We start from the raw sequence: 15,341 nt of genomic DNA, 5'->3' as shown, positions 1-15,341 counted from the left end.
TGACACATATGGGCGGCAGCAGGCGAGACAGTTTGCACGCAGTGCCTCAGCAATCCGATGGATGAACAATTTAGTGGATCATTACACGGCTGGGTTGGCTGTGAGGGAAAATTGCAATCAGCGCGGCGATAACGTTTCGCTCTTCTGTGAGTACTTTTGTACGTGTTTTGACCTTTTATAGTTTAAAAATATAAAAATATTTTTTTTACTATCTTATCTATAATTTTTTTTTTGCCCTGTAAGATGTATTGCATACATTTAGGCGCTCACATTTAAGATCTTTCTTAAATGCGTTGCTGAGAGATGGTTTTCATGTTTACAAAAATACATCGCTTAATTCCATTATTCTTGGACAATACGGCATTGTACCGTTCTAATTGATTGTAAATTGTTCCATAATTTGTGTCCCAGATATCTCGAATAAAAAGCCACAAAGAAAAACTATATTTAAAAATATGTATCACATCTAAATTTCAAACAAACAGTATTCGACCTACACTAATTACACCAACGCACGACCTTCACACGCTCTTGCACAACACACATACAATCAATATGGATCATCAATATGGTTCAAAAGAACAATTCTGCGCCACCAAAAGCCTACCCACCAGCGTGCGCAGCGGTAGAAACGAATCGGCGGAAAATTTGCAGATCGATCTCGAATGCCTCTGTGTCGTTGTTAAAAATCGCTCTAAATCTGTGCCTCGCTCTGTGCTGCCAGGTGAGTGATCGTAGCATTATGATAATATGGAGTTCTGCTGGGCTAAAGCGATTGTAACATCGGTCGCCCATCGGTAATGGGCGCTGCCTTGTATGATTTGACCATTGAAGCTCACCTGATGAAGAGAAACCCCTCCTCCTCCCTCAGTCTCTGTAGTTTTCCTCAAATTAACCCTTTGATGGTTGGTTGTACAAATCCTCGTTAGTATATTGAGCCTTTTCCTTTCAGGAAATCTTCTTGGTTCAGATGGAACAAATCGAATGGAAACCTGCAATAATCGCTGTATCTTATACTGCTTAACAAAGTTATCATTTTCCCTTTCGTTCAGGAAAACTCCACCGGTTTTTTGTTTTATTTCACCCCCAACCCAAGGGTGAGGGTTATCAGGCTTCAACGAGCTCAACGAGCCGTAGAATGATGCTGGAAAAATGAGAGTGAAAATTCGCAAACCAGCTCAACGGGAATGGCAGATGCGGTGGAAACTGTGCGAAAGGGAAAAACCGTTCCAACCTCCATTACGCTTTTGTCGCGCGGAACTGACCGTTCAAACGAGTACACATGCACACATACGAGAGCAACTGCTACCTGGTTACGGAAAAGCTCTAGTGAACTGATTTTAGTTGTGATTTGGGCTCGAAACAGAACGAATGTGTTGTGGTGACAAAACAGACGGTTTACCAGTGGGACGTTGGTGATTTTTTTCAGAAATTGGTGAAGCTTTTTTTTTTGCTGTGAAGTGTTTTGCAGCACCGGACGGAAGTGTAAATAAAATTAGAGTTTGATTAGGTTTTTTGAGTGAAGGTGGATAATCATGACTATGTGGTGTAGGAAGAGTTATCTTAGTGCAATGACACTTCTTCGCTGGTGCTGTAATACAAGGTTTTTGTGTGTGGTATTGTTCTGCGGAGTTTTCACGACGTTTAGTAATGGTAAGGGCTAGTAAAAAGATGTTATTCAAGTTAGTATAACATGTTTAGAAATTAATTTAGATCAGACATCAATGTAAACATAGTAAAAAAAAAACAATATTATCTAATTTAATGAGTTAAAAAGTAACAAAAATGTTTCAATATTGTGGACTTTGAGAATGTAATTACTAAAACTTCTTGATTAATTCATAGAAAATACTTAATCCTGGTATAAATTTCAAAAGTTTTGTACTGTCAATTTACGTTTTAATGATGCTGAAGCTTCAGCTTATTTGAAATCTTTTTTGAAAGGATCAAATTTTTTTTACAAAAAGTTTAACTTAAAATAACTTAAAAGAACATTGAGTGAGGCAAGATCCAATGAAAAATGAAATACTTTACAGGGTGTCTTAGATATTTTTGAAACATTTTATATACTTCGGTTTTCGTCCCACAGTTTTTTGGTTCGTTTCCGATAATTTACTCTGATACAAAAGCTAGCAGAGATGGATAAAAATGATGTTGTAGTAGATTGAAAAGAATAAAATTAAGGGCAATAATCTACCTTTTTGCATATTGTTAAACACACTATTTATAGAGTCGGGCAATAGGTTAAAACCACCTGCTATCGTAGATAAAGTAAAAATGACATTGTGAAGCCAATATTCAGTTAATCGACTTGGTTTTCTTTGTCAAATTTAGTTCAACGTTTCGGAAAAACGTTCCAATCACTACTCGACTAAGGTCCCAAAATTGTATATTTACTATGTTAAGTGTTGCGTCTCAAAACATTAAAAAAAAGCAGTTTTCTAGTTTTTATTCTTCGGCAATGAATTAAGATGTTGATGAACATTCCAGCAAGTTATTATCAAATTTCAGCTTGTAACTATTATCTAAAACTTTCAGCTTGTAACTTAAATTTGAATTTGGGAAAGAATCTACTTGTGTTTCTGTTGAAATAGTTTTTGTAAAATTATAGAATCAATTCTTTTAAATATGAACATATCAAAAATATCTCTGAAACCCATAAAAAAAAAACCTCGCTACGTTGCCAAAAATATACCGACTATCATAAATAAACCATAGAAATGTGTCAAAATTCTTCGGGATACCCCGTAGAAGGTGTTGAAGCAGAAGGAAAAGAAGTTAAATTGATTAATTGATCCAATTTTCTTGGTATCTCATGTAAACCGCCTGGTAGTATGCAATAGTTTGTTCGTTTTTGTGCATAGATGATTCCAAATTGCATACCTTTAGGCCTTTACGCGTTCATAAGTATTTACCCGTTTGTTTGGGCCAGATATTATTCAGAAAATATGGAATACAACCAGTTTTTTTACCATTTTAACCCCATCTTATCCATTTTATCTATATTCCACTATCCAGCACACACAATCGAGGAAAGTGAAACAGCCGGTAGCAATACCGTGGCCCGTTCGATACCCATCACCTACCAAGATCCAGCCCACGATCCTTCCCCATCGGCCGAAACTCCATCCGCCCTGAAGCAAGAATCAAAAGCCCTCTATCGTGTAAGCTGTCCCGGGCTGAGCGAATGTGTCCCACTCGCCGAGTGTCCCGAGCTACTGCTGGAAATTTCGCGCCAATGCTACCGGGGCGATTTTTCACTTTCGTGCGGCGTCAACGAGTACGAACCGCACGTTTGCTGTCCCCGCGTAACGTCCCCAACGTTTAACGATCAGCGTGCAACGGCTGCGTGCGGGAAGAGTATCGTTCAAGGCGACTTCTACAACGGACTCGGGGCGTACCCGTACGTGGCACGCATCGGATTCAAAAGTACGTACGATTCTTCGGACGACCTTACCACTGAAGGCCACCGTGCGGCGCTGGTTAAAGCAGCAGCAGCATCAGCAGCAGTGGCAGTGGCAGTGCGCGTACCGTTTTATTCTAATTAGCTGATCTTCAACCATGAAACGAGACGTCCCACAGATCCAACCGATACGGAATGTACCACGGCTACCGTTTAATGGCTGAAACAAAGCGCATAATTGTGACCGCTTGTTGCGGAGTGGACCCATTTTGATGGGGGAGCTTTTCTGCGTACCACCGTCGCTAATCGATTACACTTTCCCTTTCCTCATGATTTGTGTTTTTATTTTTGCAGATACAAAAACGGGAACGTTTATCTTCCCCTGCTCGGGATCTATTATTGCGCGGCAGATCGTTCTCACGTCGGCACACTGCGCACTGGCCAAGGCCGATAGTCACCGGTTGTAAGTAGATAACTTTTTTTTTTTTGTTAAACAACTTGTAAAGCATGTAAGGCGCATAAAGCAGAAAAACCTTATTTGCATCGATTGTTTTTTACAAACTCAACTTTAACGTCATTTTGTTCCATTGCACCACTGTGGGAGGGTTCTCTTTTTTCCCCCGAACGATGCTTAACTTTCTCCAAACAACAAACTGCGCTTGCAGACACAAATTTGCAAACCAATGATTGTCATATCCTGCTTCCCGGGAAAGCAACTTCATTCATCGGTTTTTGTACTTATTTTGTGCATTTTCATGCAACAAAAACTGATTAAATCCATTTCTGTTTTAATTAAAATCGGTTCGATTGTTATAAATAGCTTAGCTTTGCCGTAGTTAATTATGCTAACAAAGAAAGAATGTAACTTGACTAGACGCTGTACTCTCAGTCCTGGTCACGGCACCAAATGTTCCTTTAATCTTTTGCATTGCATACCTTCGGGTGTTGTACAACGGAAATAATAAAATGAATTAGACTATTGTACAATATTCGAAACATCAGAAATGGTCTCATATTGGGTGAAACTGTATTAGAATTACTAGAAAACAACCGCAAAAATTGGCTTAAAAATGCCACAAAATTCACGGATTGGTTTCGAAGCTTTTTCCATCTTTATGTATAAATTATAAATTCATTTCTTTTTCCTCATTTGACCCATCCGCAAACCAACGGTTTATTTTTTATTATTTCTTTTGAATCCGTCAAATAAGCAGAAAGCAATCGAAGACAACATCATTTGTTTTGTTTTTTTCTATAACTAACTAATCCTTATATTCAGTGACGAGTTCAGACGGCTGATTGAACGGCAGCGAGTGCCCTGAGCTGTCGCCGAGGTCTCGAAATTACAAAGAAGCACCCCCAAATTCAGAAGGTTCAATGTGAGAGGGGCCTTCAGCTTCTTGTCTTAACGACATACCATCATCACGCCGGCTATCGTTGGAAGTTGGAATAATTTCTGACCGTTATCAACCGGCAGTTAATAATATTTCCAATTATGGCCTTTTATCAGTCATCATCGTCTGCTAAAAGTATGGAATGATTTTTTGGGAATTCGTTATTAATAATTAAATTGAATATGAATTTGGAAGTAGTTTTAATACGTTCTGGTCCTTATCAGTCGGCAGCTACTAGTGGTTCTTCAATGGTATTCCTTTACCAAAGACCATGTTCTACCATAGTCTGTGTCGCCTAGAATGCCAAGAAGTTCATAGATTTTTTGAACCATTGGATGGATGGAACTTTGATACAATAGGGCACTACGTCTCAGGCCATGGAACAAGTGTCTCAATGTTTAAAATAATTAGAAAGTTTGACAGAATTTGAACGAAGAATTCAAACAATTTACGTCTTATTAGTGTTTGATATAAGAGCGCAAAGTGTTTTAAACATGGAGACACTTGTTCTTTTTTTTTATTCAAAAAGGACGGCCAGGCCGTATTGCTTATTATTATATTATAGACACTTGTTCTATGACCTGAGAAACACTGTATAGCACTACAGGACTTCAAATAATCTCTGTTCTGTTCTCCGATCTGTTACTGTTCGCTTGCTCCCGACATAAATGGTGATATCTTTGGCTTAAACGCCGAATGGCATTATTTTTAAAGAACCTTGGATGGATTTACAGCTGCCAATACATTTTTTAGACATGATTTTCATACACTGTACACCGGATCAGTTGGGAGCAGATTCAAAAATTTCAGGAGTCACATTGCTTTATATTGTGTACCAGCATTGGCTTCAAAGTTACATGCATAATATGAAGTTTTAAATAAAGACCTTAGTATTCTTTTTCTTTTAGCTACATTTGTTTAAAAAAAACCGCCTGTGTTGATAATAGGAACGTGGTAATTTCGCAATCGAGAGCATATGCTTTTCAGAATATTGGGAAAATCCAGTTTTGCCACACAGACCACATCAAATCGTTGTGTCGCTTAAACACATTTTGTTTCCTAATGACATGTTTATGAGCTATGCCATCATTTATTCATCAGAAACGGAAACAATTTCCTACGCGCCATATCCCAATCAATGGTCTTGGCTGGGAGTCGAGAGCGGGGAGAGGGGGTGTAAATCTATGTAACAAAATGCCACCTAATCACATGGTGGCAAACCATTCGCTCCGTTCCGTTTCATTTGCAATTCAAGTTCCCCTTAATGATCGCCATTTCTCCTCTACCGGAAACAAATTCAACCGAACAGATCGTCCGTCCGCGTCGGTGACTACGACACACGCACCGATCCGGATTGCGGAAGTACGGGATTTTGTGCACCGGTTGCGGTTAACCACGCCGTCAGCCAGATCATCGTCCATCCGGACTACATCGAGGGTCAGTACCATCATGACATTGCGCTGCTAATACTCCGCACGCCCATCAACTACACCGGTAGGTATAGAGGAGTTTCGTATATGTGTGTGACCACGACCGCGAACTACTGCCGCGCGAGGGTCACAACATTATGGGAAAATTGAATACACGCTGGGGCGGGTGCTCACTGACCGTGAAAACTTATTTTGTCAACCACGTGTTTCTCTCTTTCTTTCTGTTAGTGGCCGCCCAACCGATCTGTCTTCACGGACGCAAACAGGATCTAACGGTGGGCCGTCGGGTGCAAATTATTGGCTGGGGAAAACTGTCCACCAGCGGCACCAAATCACCCGAACTGCAAACGCTTGAAGTTCCACTCACCTCGTGGGATAAGTGTGTCCGAGCGTACGCGTCAACCGGTGCACTGCAGTCTCCGCAATCGATCGATGGTGAGTGGATGTGTGCCGGCGGTGAAGGACGGGATGCGTGTCATGGTTTCGGGGGTGCACCGCTAATCATCCGGGACCAGGGCCGTTACGCACAGATCGGCATAATGTCGTTCGGGGCGGAAACTTGCGGTGCACTAAATATGCCAAGCGTTTACACGTCCATCGCTCACTATGCGCCCTGGATCGAGGCAAACTCACCAAAAGCGTTTGTGTGAGAGAGGAGAGCACCACCGAGTTTGGTTTTTTTTTGTACATAATTAAGAGAATTTGATTGTTTGTTTGTTTGTTTGATTAGGGTATTCTCGAGTCCAATGTGTACGGCACAAGGTGAAATAAATATGTGTGAAAATAAAGTACAAAACTCATAACAAAAACCGTTAAACTCTAAGAAATGAAATACTTTATTAAAAATAGTAAACAAATGCATCACTAATACGAGAAGTTCGTTAGAAGAAATGGAAATGTTCGCTACGATCCGGGAACAGTCGTCCTGTAGCGTCACGACTTGCTGAAAGAAGAAAACCCGAGTGAGAAAATAACTTTGATATAAAATACTAAAAGATAATAATTACCTTTAGGCAGAAAAGACGACAACCAATTATCAAAGGTTTCATTTTTGCTACAATTCCGTTATCTTGTTCGCCTCTCAAATCTTACTCTAAAAAAGTTGATTACAGTTGTCATTTGTTTCTCATGAATTCAATTTTACTTTTGAGCTTATCTTATTTCTTTATAAAACAATCATTATTCTAATAATAGCGATTAAAATATAGGTAAATGGAAGGAACTTGGTAAGATTTTCCAGTGATCAACGGTCCTTAAATTGGTGCTAACAGTGTAGCGAGTGTATGCGTTTGAGTTGTTATTCTTCATCTTTCTTGGCTCATTAGCTTCGGTAACTTCGGTACAGCCTAGCTTTGATGTTATTTTTTGGTCTGATCGTAGCTTTTGTTTGATTCGTTTTATGAGACTTTCTGAAGTTTTCATTCTTCCATCCACTCTCTCCACACATGCTTTTAACTTTTCATTCGACGGTATTCATTTGCCTAAATTTTTCTCCAACTTTTATCGAAGTTAAACTAAATTATTTTGGGTAACAGTACAACACAACATACAAAATTTCAGTGCTTTTAAAACCACTTCCAAAACCTGCTTAAAAATTGGATACGTAATATCAAAGTGGGTATAGCAATAAAAGGTTGGTAGATAAGACTTAGTCTTAACCACGATAAAAAGAATTTTTGGCCTATTTCAATTTGTTTACTCAACTGAATTGCCTTCGAGAGCGAAGCCATTTTTTAAATATAGTTTATCATTAGCCTCAAAATAGGTCACTATTATAACTCAAATTCTTTACAGCCAGCATTCTTTTTTGGTCTTTCGCATGTCCAAATGTTTGTGAATCATATGATACACAGGTTCATTAGATACCTACTATTAGATACACAGCTTCTGCCAACTCCATCAATGTTGTTTTACGGTTATCCAAAACCATTTAATGGGTTTTTTGTTACTTTTTCTGGCAAAACAACCTCTTTCGGGCGACCACTATACATACTTTAAGCACTATAACTTATCATCTAATCAACTTATCAAATTCTAACATGTGTGTTTTTAAAGTTGTCCAAAACTGATTAACATTTTTCTAGAAAAATTACAACATTGCATAAAACAAACATAAATTTCAATAACTTAAAAATCAGGATGAACAACTGAAAGTGCGCCACTTCTTTTTAAAAAAAATTCTTCATCTGTATCACTACAGCCTAGAGAGGTCTTGTGGTATGTCATACATGGCTCTTTCCCTTTAAATTAACTTATCCGTCTGTACATGAATTTATCCGAATAGACAGCACTCCCATGCCGTTACCATTTGATACCAGACTCCTAAAAGTTCGTAGATTTTCTAATCCATGATAGCTAGTCTTCTTCATCTTGGCTTAACGATCTTCTAAGGTCATCTAACAGCTTTCTAGACTAGCTGATACCACGTAGTTGGCTAGTCAGTCCTCACTACGGCGGAACGGTTCCCGAGTGAGTGATAGTCTTCTTCATAAAAAATAAAAATATGCCAATTGTTATCTCAAATCTTACTCCTGGCATAGGTTTTTCAGCCTTGTTCGGTACGAAATGGCAAAATTAATATGCTTATGGCAAAAACAAAAAACAAATGCCTTACGAGAGCACACTTCTCGTTGCGCTTTGATTTTCATCTTGTCTTGAAGCACCTTCTCTCTTACTACTAAAGCTTGTATTACGTAGTGTTCCTAAATAATATATAATAAAAATGTCCCCAAACACCACACATTACTTCAACGGACAGTTAACAAACCCATCGTCGAGATTAATCTGATTGCCATCGTTATCGGCGAGCGGAATCTTATCGTCCCGCTTCGATCCACCCCGACGACGACGAAGACGCTGGCAACGCCACCAACGCTCCCGACGTAAGTAAGCCAACCCCAACCCGATACCAATCACCAGCAGTACCGCAGCCACAATTAACCCATCCCGAAGTCCAGTATTTGCGGAGTACGTACTGTTATCCACCAGTGGTTCCAGCACACGCACAAACATCCACTCCGAAAATGGACCCGGTCCGGCAAGTGAAACTACCTGGGCCCGTACCATATACTCCCCAGGCCGCAAGTGCTCAACCGTGTACCGGTACTGATTCGTTTCGTGTTGAAGCCTTGTAAAACATTCCGACCTCCGTTTAAGGTACGGCCCATTGATGGCTTGCACTTCAACACGGTACGCCACCGTCAGTCCGTTCACTTCGGTCGGTTCGGGAATGTACAGCACGATACGATCGGTGTAAGTCATCGGAACGGTTGAAGCATTGGTAGCAGTTTCTGTTTCGATCGTGACATGAAGCCGATCAACATGCGGAGAAGGATTAGTACGATCCGTGTACAAACTGTACGAGCTGCAGGATTTCGTATCATTCTCACTGCACGCAAACAGCTGGAAAACGTACCGCGTGAAGGGTTGCAGACCGGTGACCGTGTGCTCGTAGTTATCCGTGGTGAAATCCTGATAGGAAACGCGATTTACAAACTCAATCTCATCGTCCGTATCACGGCGCATACGACGCTCGTAATGGTCTACGGCCGTGTCGGCCTGTTTCAGTAGCTTCAACATACTCAACTCGAAGTTCATCGGCGACGGTGAGCCTTGCCGTTTCACGGAACGCTTCTTTCGCCGTCCACCAATTCGGCCACCATTTTCCATTGAATTTTGTTCGCTAAAAAAATCATCCGGCTGTGTTAGCTCATCCTCATCCTCATCATCATCATCGTCTTCTTCCAACTCTTTCTCGTACAGAAACTGACTGCAGCACGAATCCTCCGAGCAAATGTCTACAGCCGCCGGTGACGCTTGACCGTACTGTGCGGTGCGTGGCGGTTGATGTGGATCGAGACAATAGTTCCGCTCGTCAAACTTTCGCATTTCGTCCGGTTGTATGAAAACGTCCACATGGTACTGCATCACCATCGCTTGTTCCGACGTCAGTATGCGCCAGGTAAGTGTGATCGTGCTCTCGTTCTTTCTTGCCGTACGCACGTGCAGCGGTGAGGTCGGTCGATCCTTTGCCGTCATAAAGTACTGCATGTCGGACAACCCCACCAAATCCGTCGCACTGTTAAACGATTCGTTGTAATAAGCCTTCACGTAGAACGCGTACCTCGTGAACGGTTTCAACCGGGTAAGATTGTACGCATAAAAGCTTCCCTCGATCGTCACATTGTCCAGCGAAACATACCTCGATTTCCAACCATACTTAGAACACAAATCACGCCCCTCGTACGGTGACTTGTTCACGTTCGTTCGTATGTAGTAAACCAAATAACCCTGCAGCCGGTGATGGTGCGGTTTGGGATTATGCTTCGACCAGTAAACCGTCACGACATGGCTCGAAACCACCTCGTACCGGGCGTGAAACGGTTGCACATGGCACGCCTGCATGTATCCGTTCGAGTTCCAATCGATCGTATCGCTCGAATTATCGTACTCGGCTATTTTCTGCAACAGCTTAATGTGCGCATTACACAGCAGCTCATTGTTGCGAAAGTACATGCTGCGCGTCATCAGGCGGAGCGTAATTTTCTGCTCAAAGTTCCACAACCGCTGCAGATTGCTGTTTTCGTACACCATGAGCGAAAAGTTGGAATTTTCGTTCCCGTACTGGCCGTGAATAATTTCCAAATTGGCAAGAAACTCCAGCGATGAAATATAGTTCGAACGGAACACCTTTAGCACACCCATAATCTCCTCGATATCACCCAGCCCGTTCCGAAGCTCTTCCAGCAGATTGGGATGATCTTCTTTCAGGCGAATGTGAAGCGTTCCGTTAACGATCGTACAGCCGCGCATGCGATCCGCATCGGAAAGGTACATTATTTCCGTGCCGTCGCACACTTTTGGGCAGCGATGCCGGCAAGGATAGCATTTGTGGATGGAAAAGTCGGCCTCTTCCTGATCGACGTTGGTGGCACTGTATCCTGCGGGACATTCGAGTACACACTCGTTCATGAAGAGAAGTCCGCCACGGTTTAGGCAGGTTTCCTTCGTGATGCAACGTTTCGTGTGGCGGTACATCAGTCTGTTGGGAGAGGATAGTCATTTTAGTGGTTAAAAAGAATACAACGAAGCTGTTTTAAGTGCTTCGTCATGGTTTTTTGACACTATTCCAAATATTTCAGTTCGTCCCAAGTTTTGCAACGATTTTTAAGATATGTTTTGATATTCGCAGTTTGGGAATCGATATGACTGGATGCAGGACATAAGAGGGACAAAAACTCCAGTCATTAAATATTTTGCCCTTTCGCTGCGTCCCTCGTTTCGTCTGTCTGCTGAAAACATAACCATAACGTTGGCCTATCCTAATGATAACACTGTTCTCTGTTAGGTATTGTGCAAACGGGCTACTACTTTGTCCACAAGCCTTTCGTTTGGTCGTTCTACCAACAAAACTCTACACAATATTGAACATTGATATGAATCGTGTATTCTCCACAAAGGATCCATAAAGTCCAGCCAAACAACTGGATACTGGAGGATTGCATTGCCACTTATCGGTTCCTTTCGAGTTATCTCAATGCGGTCATTCCCACTCCTACCTGTTCTGCGCGAGAAACCTTCTCTTCACATCGCTACTACGTCTACGACACGCTCATACGACCAGAATGACCAACTTCTTAGAGTTTTGTGGGGTTTCTCACCTATCTTTCTCTTAATGTTAGTTTTAAGATAGATTGTTAGGTTTTCATGGCGGACCTTTGTTAATAACAATCACAAAAATCCGGGTTTCCTTAAAAAAAATACATTTTTGTTTGCACTTTCCCTTAATTCTTGCAGAATTTATACATAAAGAGAATCAAAGGGCGAGGATCATCATTGAATTGGTCCGAAATTCGACCCTAGGTAAAATTAAACATTCAAGATTTACTGAGTAAACGATCAATAGAACTTGACCCTTACATGCCTAACCGTCAGTGTTCATATGGACAGTGTTATTGCTACATGGTATAATTTCGTAGACAGTTTTGCATCTTAAATCACCCTCGTTTTTGGGACCTTTTTCACACTTACTTATCAGCAGAACATTGCTCCACACACTGTTTGCCTTCTTTAAACCCGCGACAAACGTTACAATCCATTGCGGACGTTCCCTTGCACCCTCCAATACACTGTGGATGGCATTTAATTCGACCTGTACAAAGTAAAAATGAAAAATGAAATTTAATCCCCGTAAAGTAAGCCATCAATTTCATCCTCTCGCACACAATACAGTACCATTAAAGTTGTACCCATTGTAGAACTTTTGGCAGCTTTCGCTGCCCCAGCAATATTTTGGTACGCAGGAACGGCACACCTCCGACTTGTTGCACACCGACTTTGGCGGTTCGAACGAGTTAAGATTCTTCGTATTATTGTCCAGCCCGCTAATTGCTGCCCAATCAATCTGGGAGCGTTGAAAGAGTTTGAATTGATAATGTTTTATTGTAAAATAAAAGAGGAGTTTTATGCTTACCGTATCAAGATGGCAGAGTTGCGGACAGTGAAGAGAATACACAAATCCACGCTGGATTGCGATCAAGTTTTTCAAACCCACCTATCCCATCCATCGAAGAAAGGTAAATATTAGCTACATAAAATAAAACGTATTCTCTTGTACATTTCATTTTCTTATGATAATAAATGCTCACCTCAATCATCTTCTCCATGTAGTAAAACACCAGCGCATAATTACCGATCAACTGTTGACCGCGGATGACGGCCAGCTGGGGAAACAGCCGGCGCAGCGTGGTAAGATTGATAACGCGAAAGAAGAGCATATATCCGGTCACCTCTCTGGAGTGAAAAAATGGGATTTTAAAGCTAGAACAAAACAATAGCAAACGCACAAGTCGAGCCAAGTCCTGCCCACTTGAAATAATTTTTGGCACACTTTTTCTTCATCGTAAACAACTCGGTAGTCGGTAAAGTCATTCGCGACACTCACACGGTAACTCACGCATAGAAAACGCTCTGCTGCACGCCCTTGCTACCGGTAACTCACTGCACAAGAGCTCGCGGATGGATGGATTTCATTCAAGTTTCCCGTAAAAAAAACAGTGTGACACACTGCACTTGGTACACCGGGTTTATAGGGAATGAGTGAGACACACGTTTTTATTATTTCATTCTCCGTGTTTAGAGCTGTGTAGTGTAGAATCGTTTCACAAACAAACAATTTCGAACAATTTAAATCAAAAAGATTCTTTCAATTCGTTTTGTCTAACTTTTTTATGCTTGCACCGAACTGAAGGATGGTGCGCGGATGGTTAGTTTACTTTGCGTATACGCTAAATATATTTCTTTCTCTATTCTTTTGTTATACCTTTCTATCTGCAGAAGAGTGTGTGGGGCTGTGTAGGGTTGTGTGTACATGAACAAGTTTACTTTTTACATAATTTCTTTTCTTATCAATAGTTACGGTTTTTTGACGACTGTTAAACACTGTTTTAGGCAGATGAAAAGACAGCAGCAGCAAAAAAAATAACTAAAACTTTCTTCTATCACATTTATCACTTAATCAAACCGATAGCCGATACACCCACCCACACAAAGGTAGACAAGAGTTTGTAATAGTAATAGTAAGACCTTTCCTGTAGCATAATAATTCGAGACGTTATTGGAAGTGATTTTTTTGCTTTGTTCTGAGACACTACTGCACTACACACTTGTCAGCTACCTTCTTAATATGTTTGATGCTGTCTTGTCGCTTTTTGTCTGGAAATTTCTATGCTGCAACTGTACACATACCACTATTTACAGCTTATATTAGTATGATTTATTAAAATTAACGAGTTGAATATCTGCGCCAGCCTATCACTGATTACATGCTACGAGGGGTGTGAGGTGATTCATATTGTTTTTTCCTTTTCATTTAATAACACACGCATTTTATGCTCGAGAAAGGCGACTTGATCGTTTCAAGAGGCGAGATAACCGGAGAGAGAAAGGTAAAGAGAGGGAGAGTGTCGTCCGATCCGTCGGAAGTCAGAATTCGGTGACTATTGTCCCGTCCGATGTTGAATCACTCACACACTGAAAACAAAAGCCAACCCAATGTACGCACCTTAGCTTGGGAAATCGGTACTTTTCGAACTCTTCGCTCGGTACACGTTCGATCAGAACCATCTGAAAGAATCCATTTATCACGGTGCAATTCTCAATCTCGGCCAGCCGCCGCAAATCGTTGCGTATGTCAACGTTCGTGCAGCGTGGATCATTATCATCCGCCTCGTCATCACCACGCGGACTGCTGGTAACATTATCGATTGCATCACGAGATACGCGCACCGAATGCACACACAGCAGCAACAGTAAAGCCCACCACCACCACACCACGATCACCCCTGAACCCTTAAACAACACACGCAACATAATGAGCTGGCCAACGCAACGCACCCACAGCACGCGGATTTTAATTGTCCCAATCTCTCTTTTAAGTAGATGCGTACGCGCGACTTGGAGCGATGGGAGAGTGAGCAAACGAAAAAATCGGCAAGCTTCACCTGAGAAGGCGCTGATCTTGACTGTACGGCGTTCGGAAGTAAACTGACCGCGAAACCATGGCCAGAGGCGCGCGCCATATGAAATCTAGCACAACTTAGACGGCAGCATATCGTGAGCGTGGCGCGTTCTTCTCCTCTGTTCGCGAGGGGGGGGGGGGGTTCTCTTGCTCCTCCGCGAAAGGTGAACCAATCTTCGAGTCGATCAACAATTATTCCTAATTGAATTATTAGCTCCTGGTCAAACACACATGGCATGGCAATCTCTATGTTGATCGGCAAAATAAATGTAGAGTGGGATCGCACCGATATATACATACGGTGATCGTACTCTAGCGAACGTGGGGTGGTATGTGTTTTATGGAAAAAATTGTCCCGACGAAGTGCATTCCTTCCATTTGCACTCTGATTATGCAACCCCCGCCGTTTTGGGGGTCTCACCCCTCTCGACATCTCTCGCCCTCGATTCCTTCTCTCTCTCTGTTCTGTTCTTCTTATCGTTTGTTTTTTCTCGATTGTTGAATGCGTGTGTTTTTCTTTTTTTTTTTTGCTTTTTGGCACAAACCGGCACAGTTGGCCGTTTGTTCTTCCACACGCACAAGCAAGACCTAAAGTC

General features: G+C 41.6%; 4 protein-coding genes across 5 annotated transcripts in view; 2 read left to right on the top strand and 2 right to left on the bottom strand.

Moving 5' to 3' along the window:
* Nucleotides 1–15,341, top strand: part of LOC126564801 (protein PRRC1-like) — a 299,123-nt gene that overhangs the window by 167,108 nt on the left and 116,674 nt on the right. The window lies entirely within an intron of this gene.
* The window catches only part of LOC126563788 (rap guanine nucleotide exchange factor 2), a 136,802-nt gene that overhangs the window by 92,512 nt on the left and 28,949 nt on the right, over nt 1–15,341 (bottom strand). The window lies entirely within an intron of this gene.
* On the top strand, nt 556–6,877 carry LOC126560469 (phenoloxidase-activating factor 1). The gene is made up of 5 exons (XM_050216426.1): nt 556–724; nt 3,019–3,429; nt 3,758–3,866; nt 6,107–6,291; nt 6,456–6,877. The coding sequence occupies exons 1-5, from the start codon at nt 556–558 to the stop codon at nt 6,875–6,877; spliced, it is 1,296 nt and encodes a 431-aa protein (XP_050072383.1).
* On the bottom strand, nt 8,969–14,484 carry LOC126564108 (insulin-like peptide receptor). Its single transcript, XM_050221041.1, has 6 exons — nt 14,290–14,484; nt 12,875–13,019; nt 12,700–12,780; nt 12,462–12,630; nt 12,258–12,378; nt 8,969–11,268 (listed from the first exon to the last, which is right to left on the bottom strand). The coding sequence occupies exons 1-6, from the start codon at nt 14,349–14,351 to the stop codon at nt 8,970–8,972; spliced, it is 2,877 nt and encodes a 958-aa protein (XP_050076998.1). The 5' UTR covers nt 14,352–14,484; the 3' UTR covers nt 8,969.

This window comes from Anopheles maculipalpis, chromosome 3RL (assembly GCF_943734695.1).
Source record: "Anopheles maculipalpis chromosome 3RL, idAnoMacuDA_375_x, whole genome shotgun sequence".
Taxonomy (NCBI): Eukaryota; Metazoa; Arthropoda; class Insecta; order Diptera; family Culicidae; genus Anopheles; species Anopheles maculipalpis.
The sequence above is the reverse complement of the archived record's forward strand: the minus strand, read 5'-3'. Positions and strand labels throughout refer to the sequence as shown.

Excerpts from the sequence above, each read along its gene's own strand:
- LOC126560469 (XM_050216426.1), top strand. The coding sequence starts at position 556 with ATGGATCATCAATATGGTTCAAAAGAACAATTCTGCGCCACCAAAAGC. Across the intron at positions 3,867-6,106 it reads AAGGCCGATAGTCACCGGTT|ATCGTCCGTCCGCGTCGGTG; the intron begins GTAAGTAGATAA and ends TCAACCGAACAG. Across the intron at positions 6,292-6,455 it reads CACGCCCATCAACTACACCG|TGGCCGCCCAACCGATCTGT; the intron begins GTAGGTATAGAG and ends TCTTTCTGTTAG.
- LOC126564108 (XM_050221041.1), bottom strand. The coding sequence starts at position 14,351 with ATGGTTCTGATCGAACGTGTACCGAGCGAAGAGTTCGAAAAGTACCGA. Across the intron at positions 13,020-14,289 it reads TACCGATTTCCCAAGCTAAG|AGAGGTGACCGGATATATGC; the intron begins GTGCGTACATTG and ends TTTTCACTCCAG. Across the intron at positions 12,781-12,874 it reads ACATGGAGAAGATGATTGAG|GTGGGTTTGAAAAACTTGAT; the intron begins GTGAGCATTTAT and ends TGGATGGGATAG.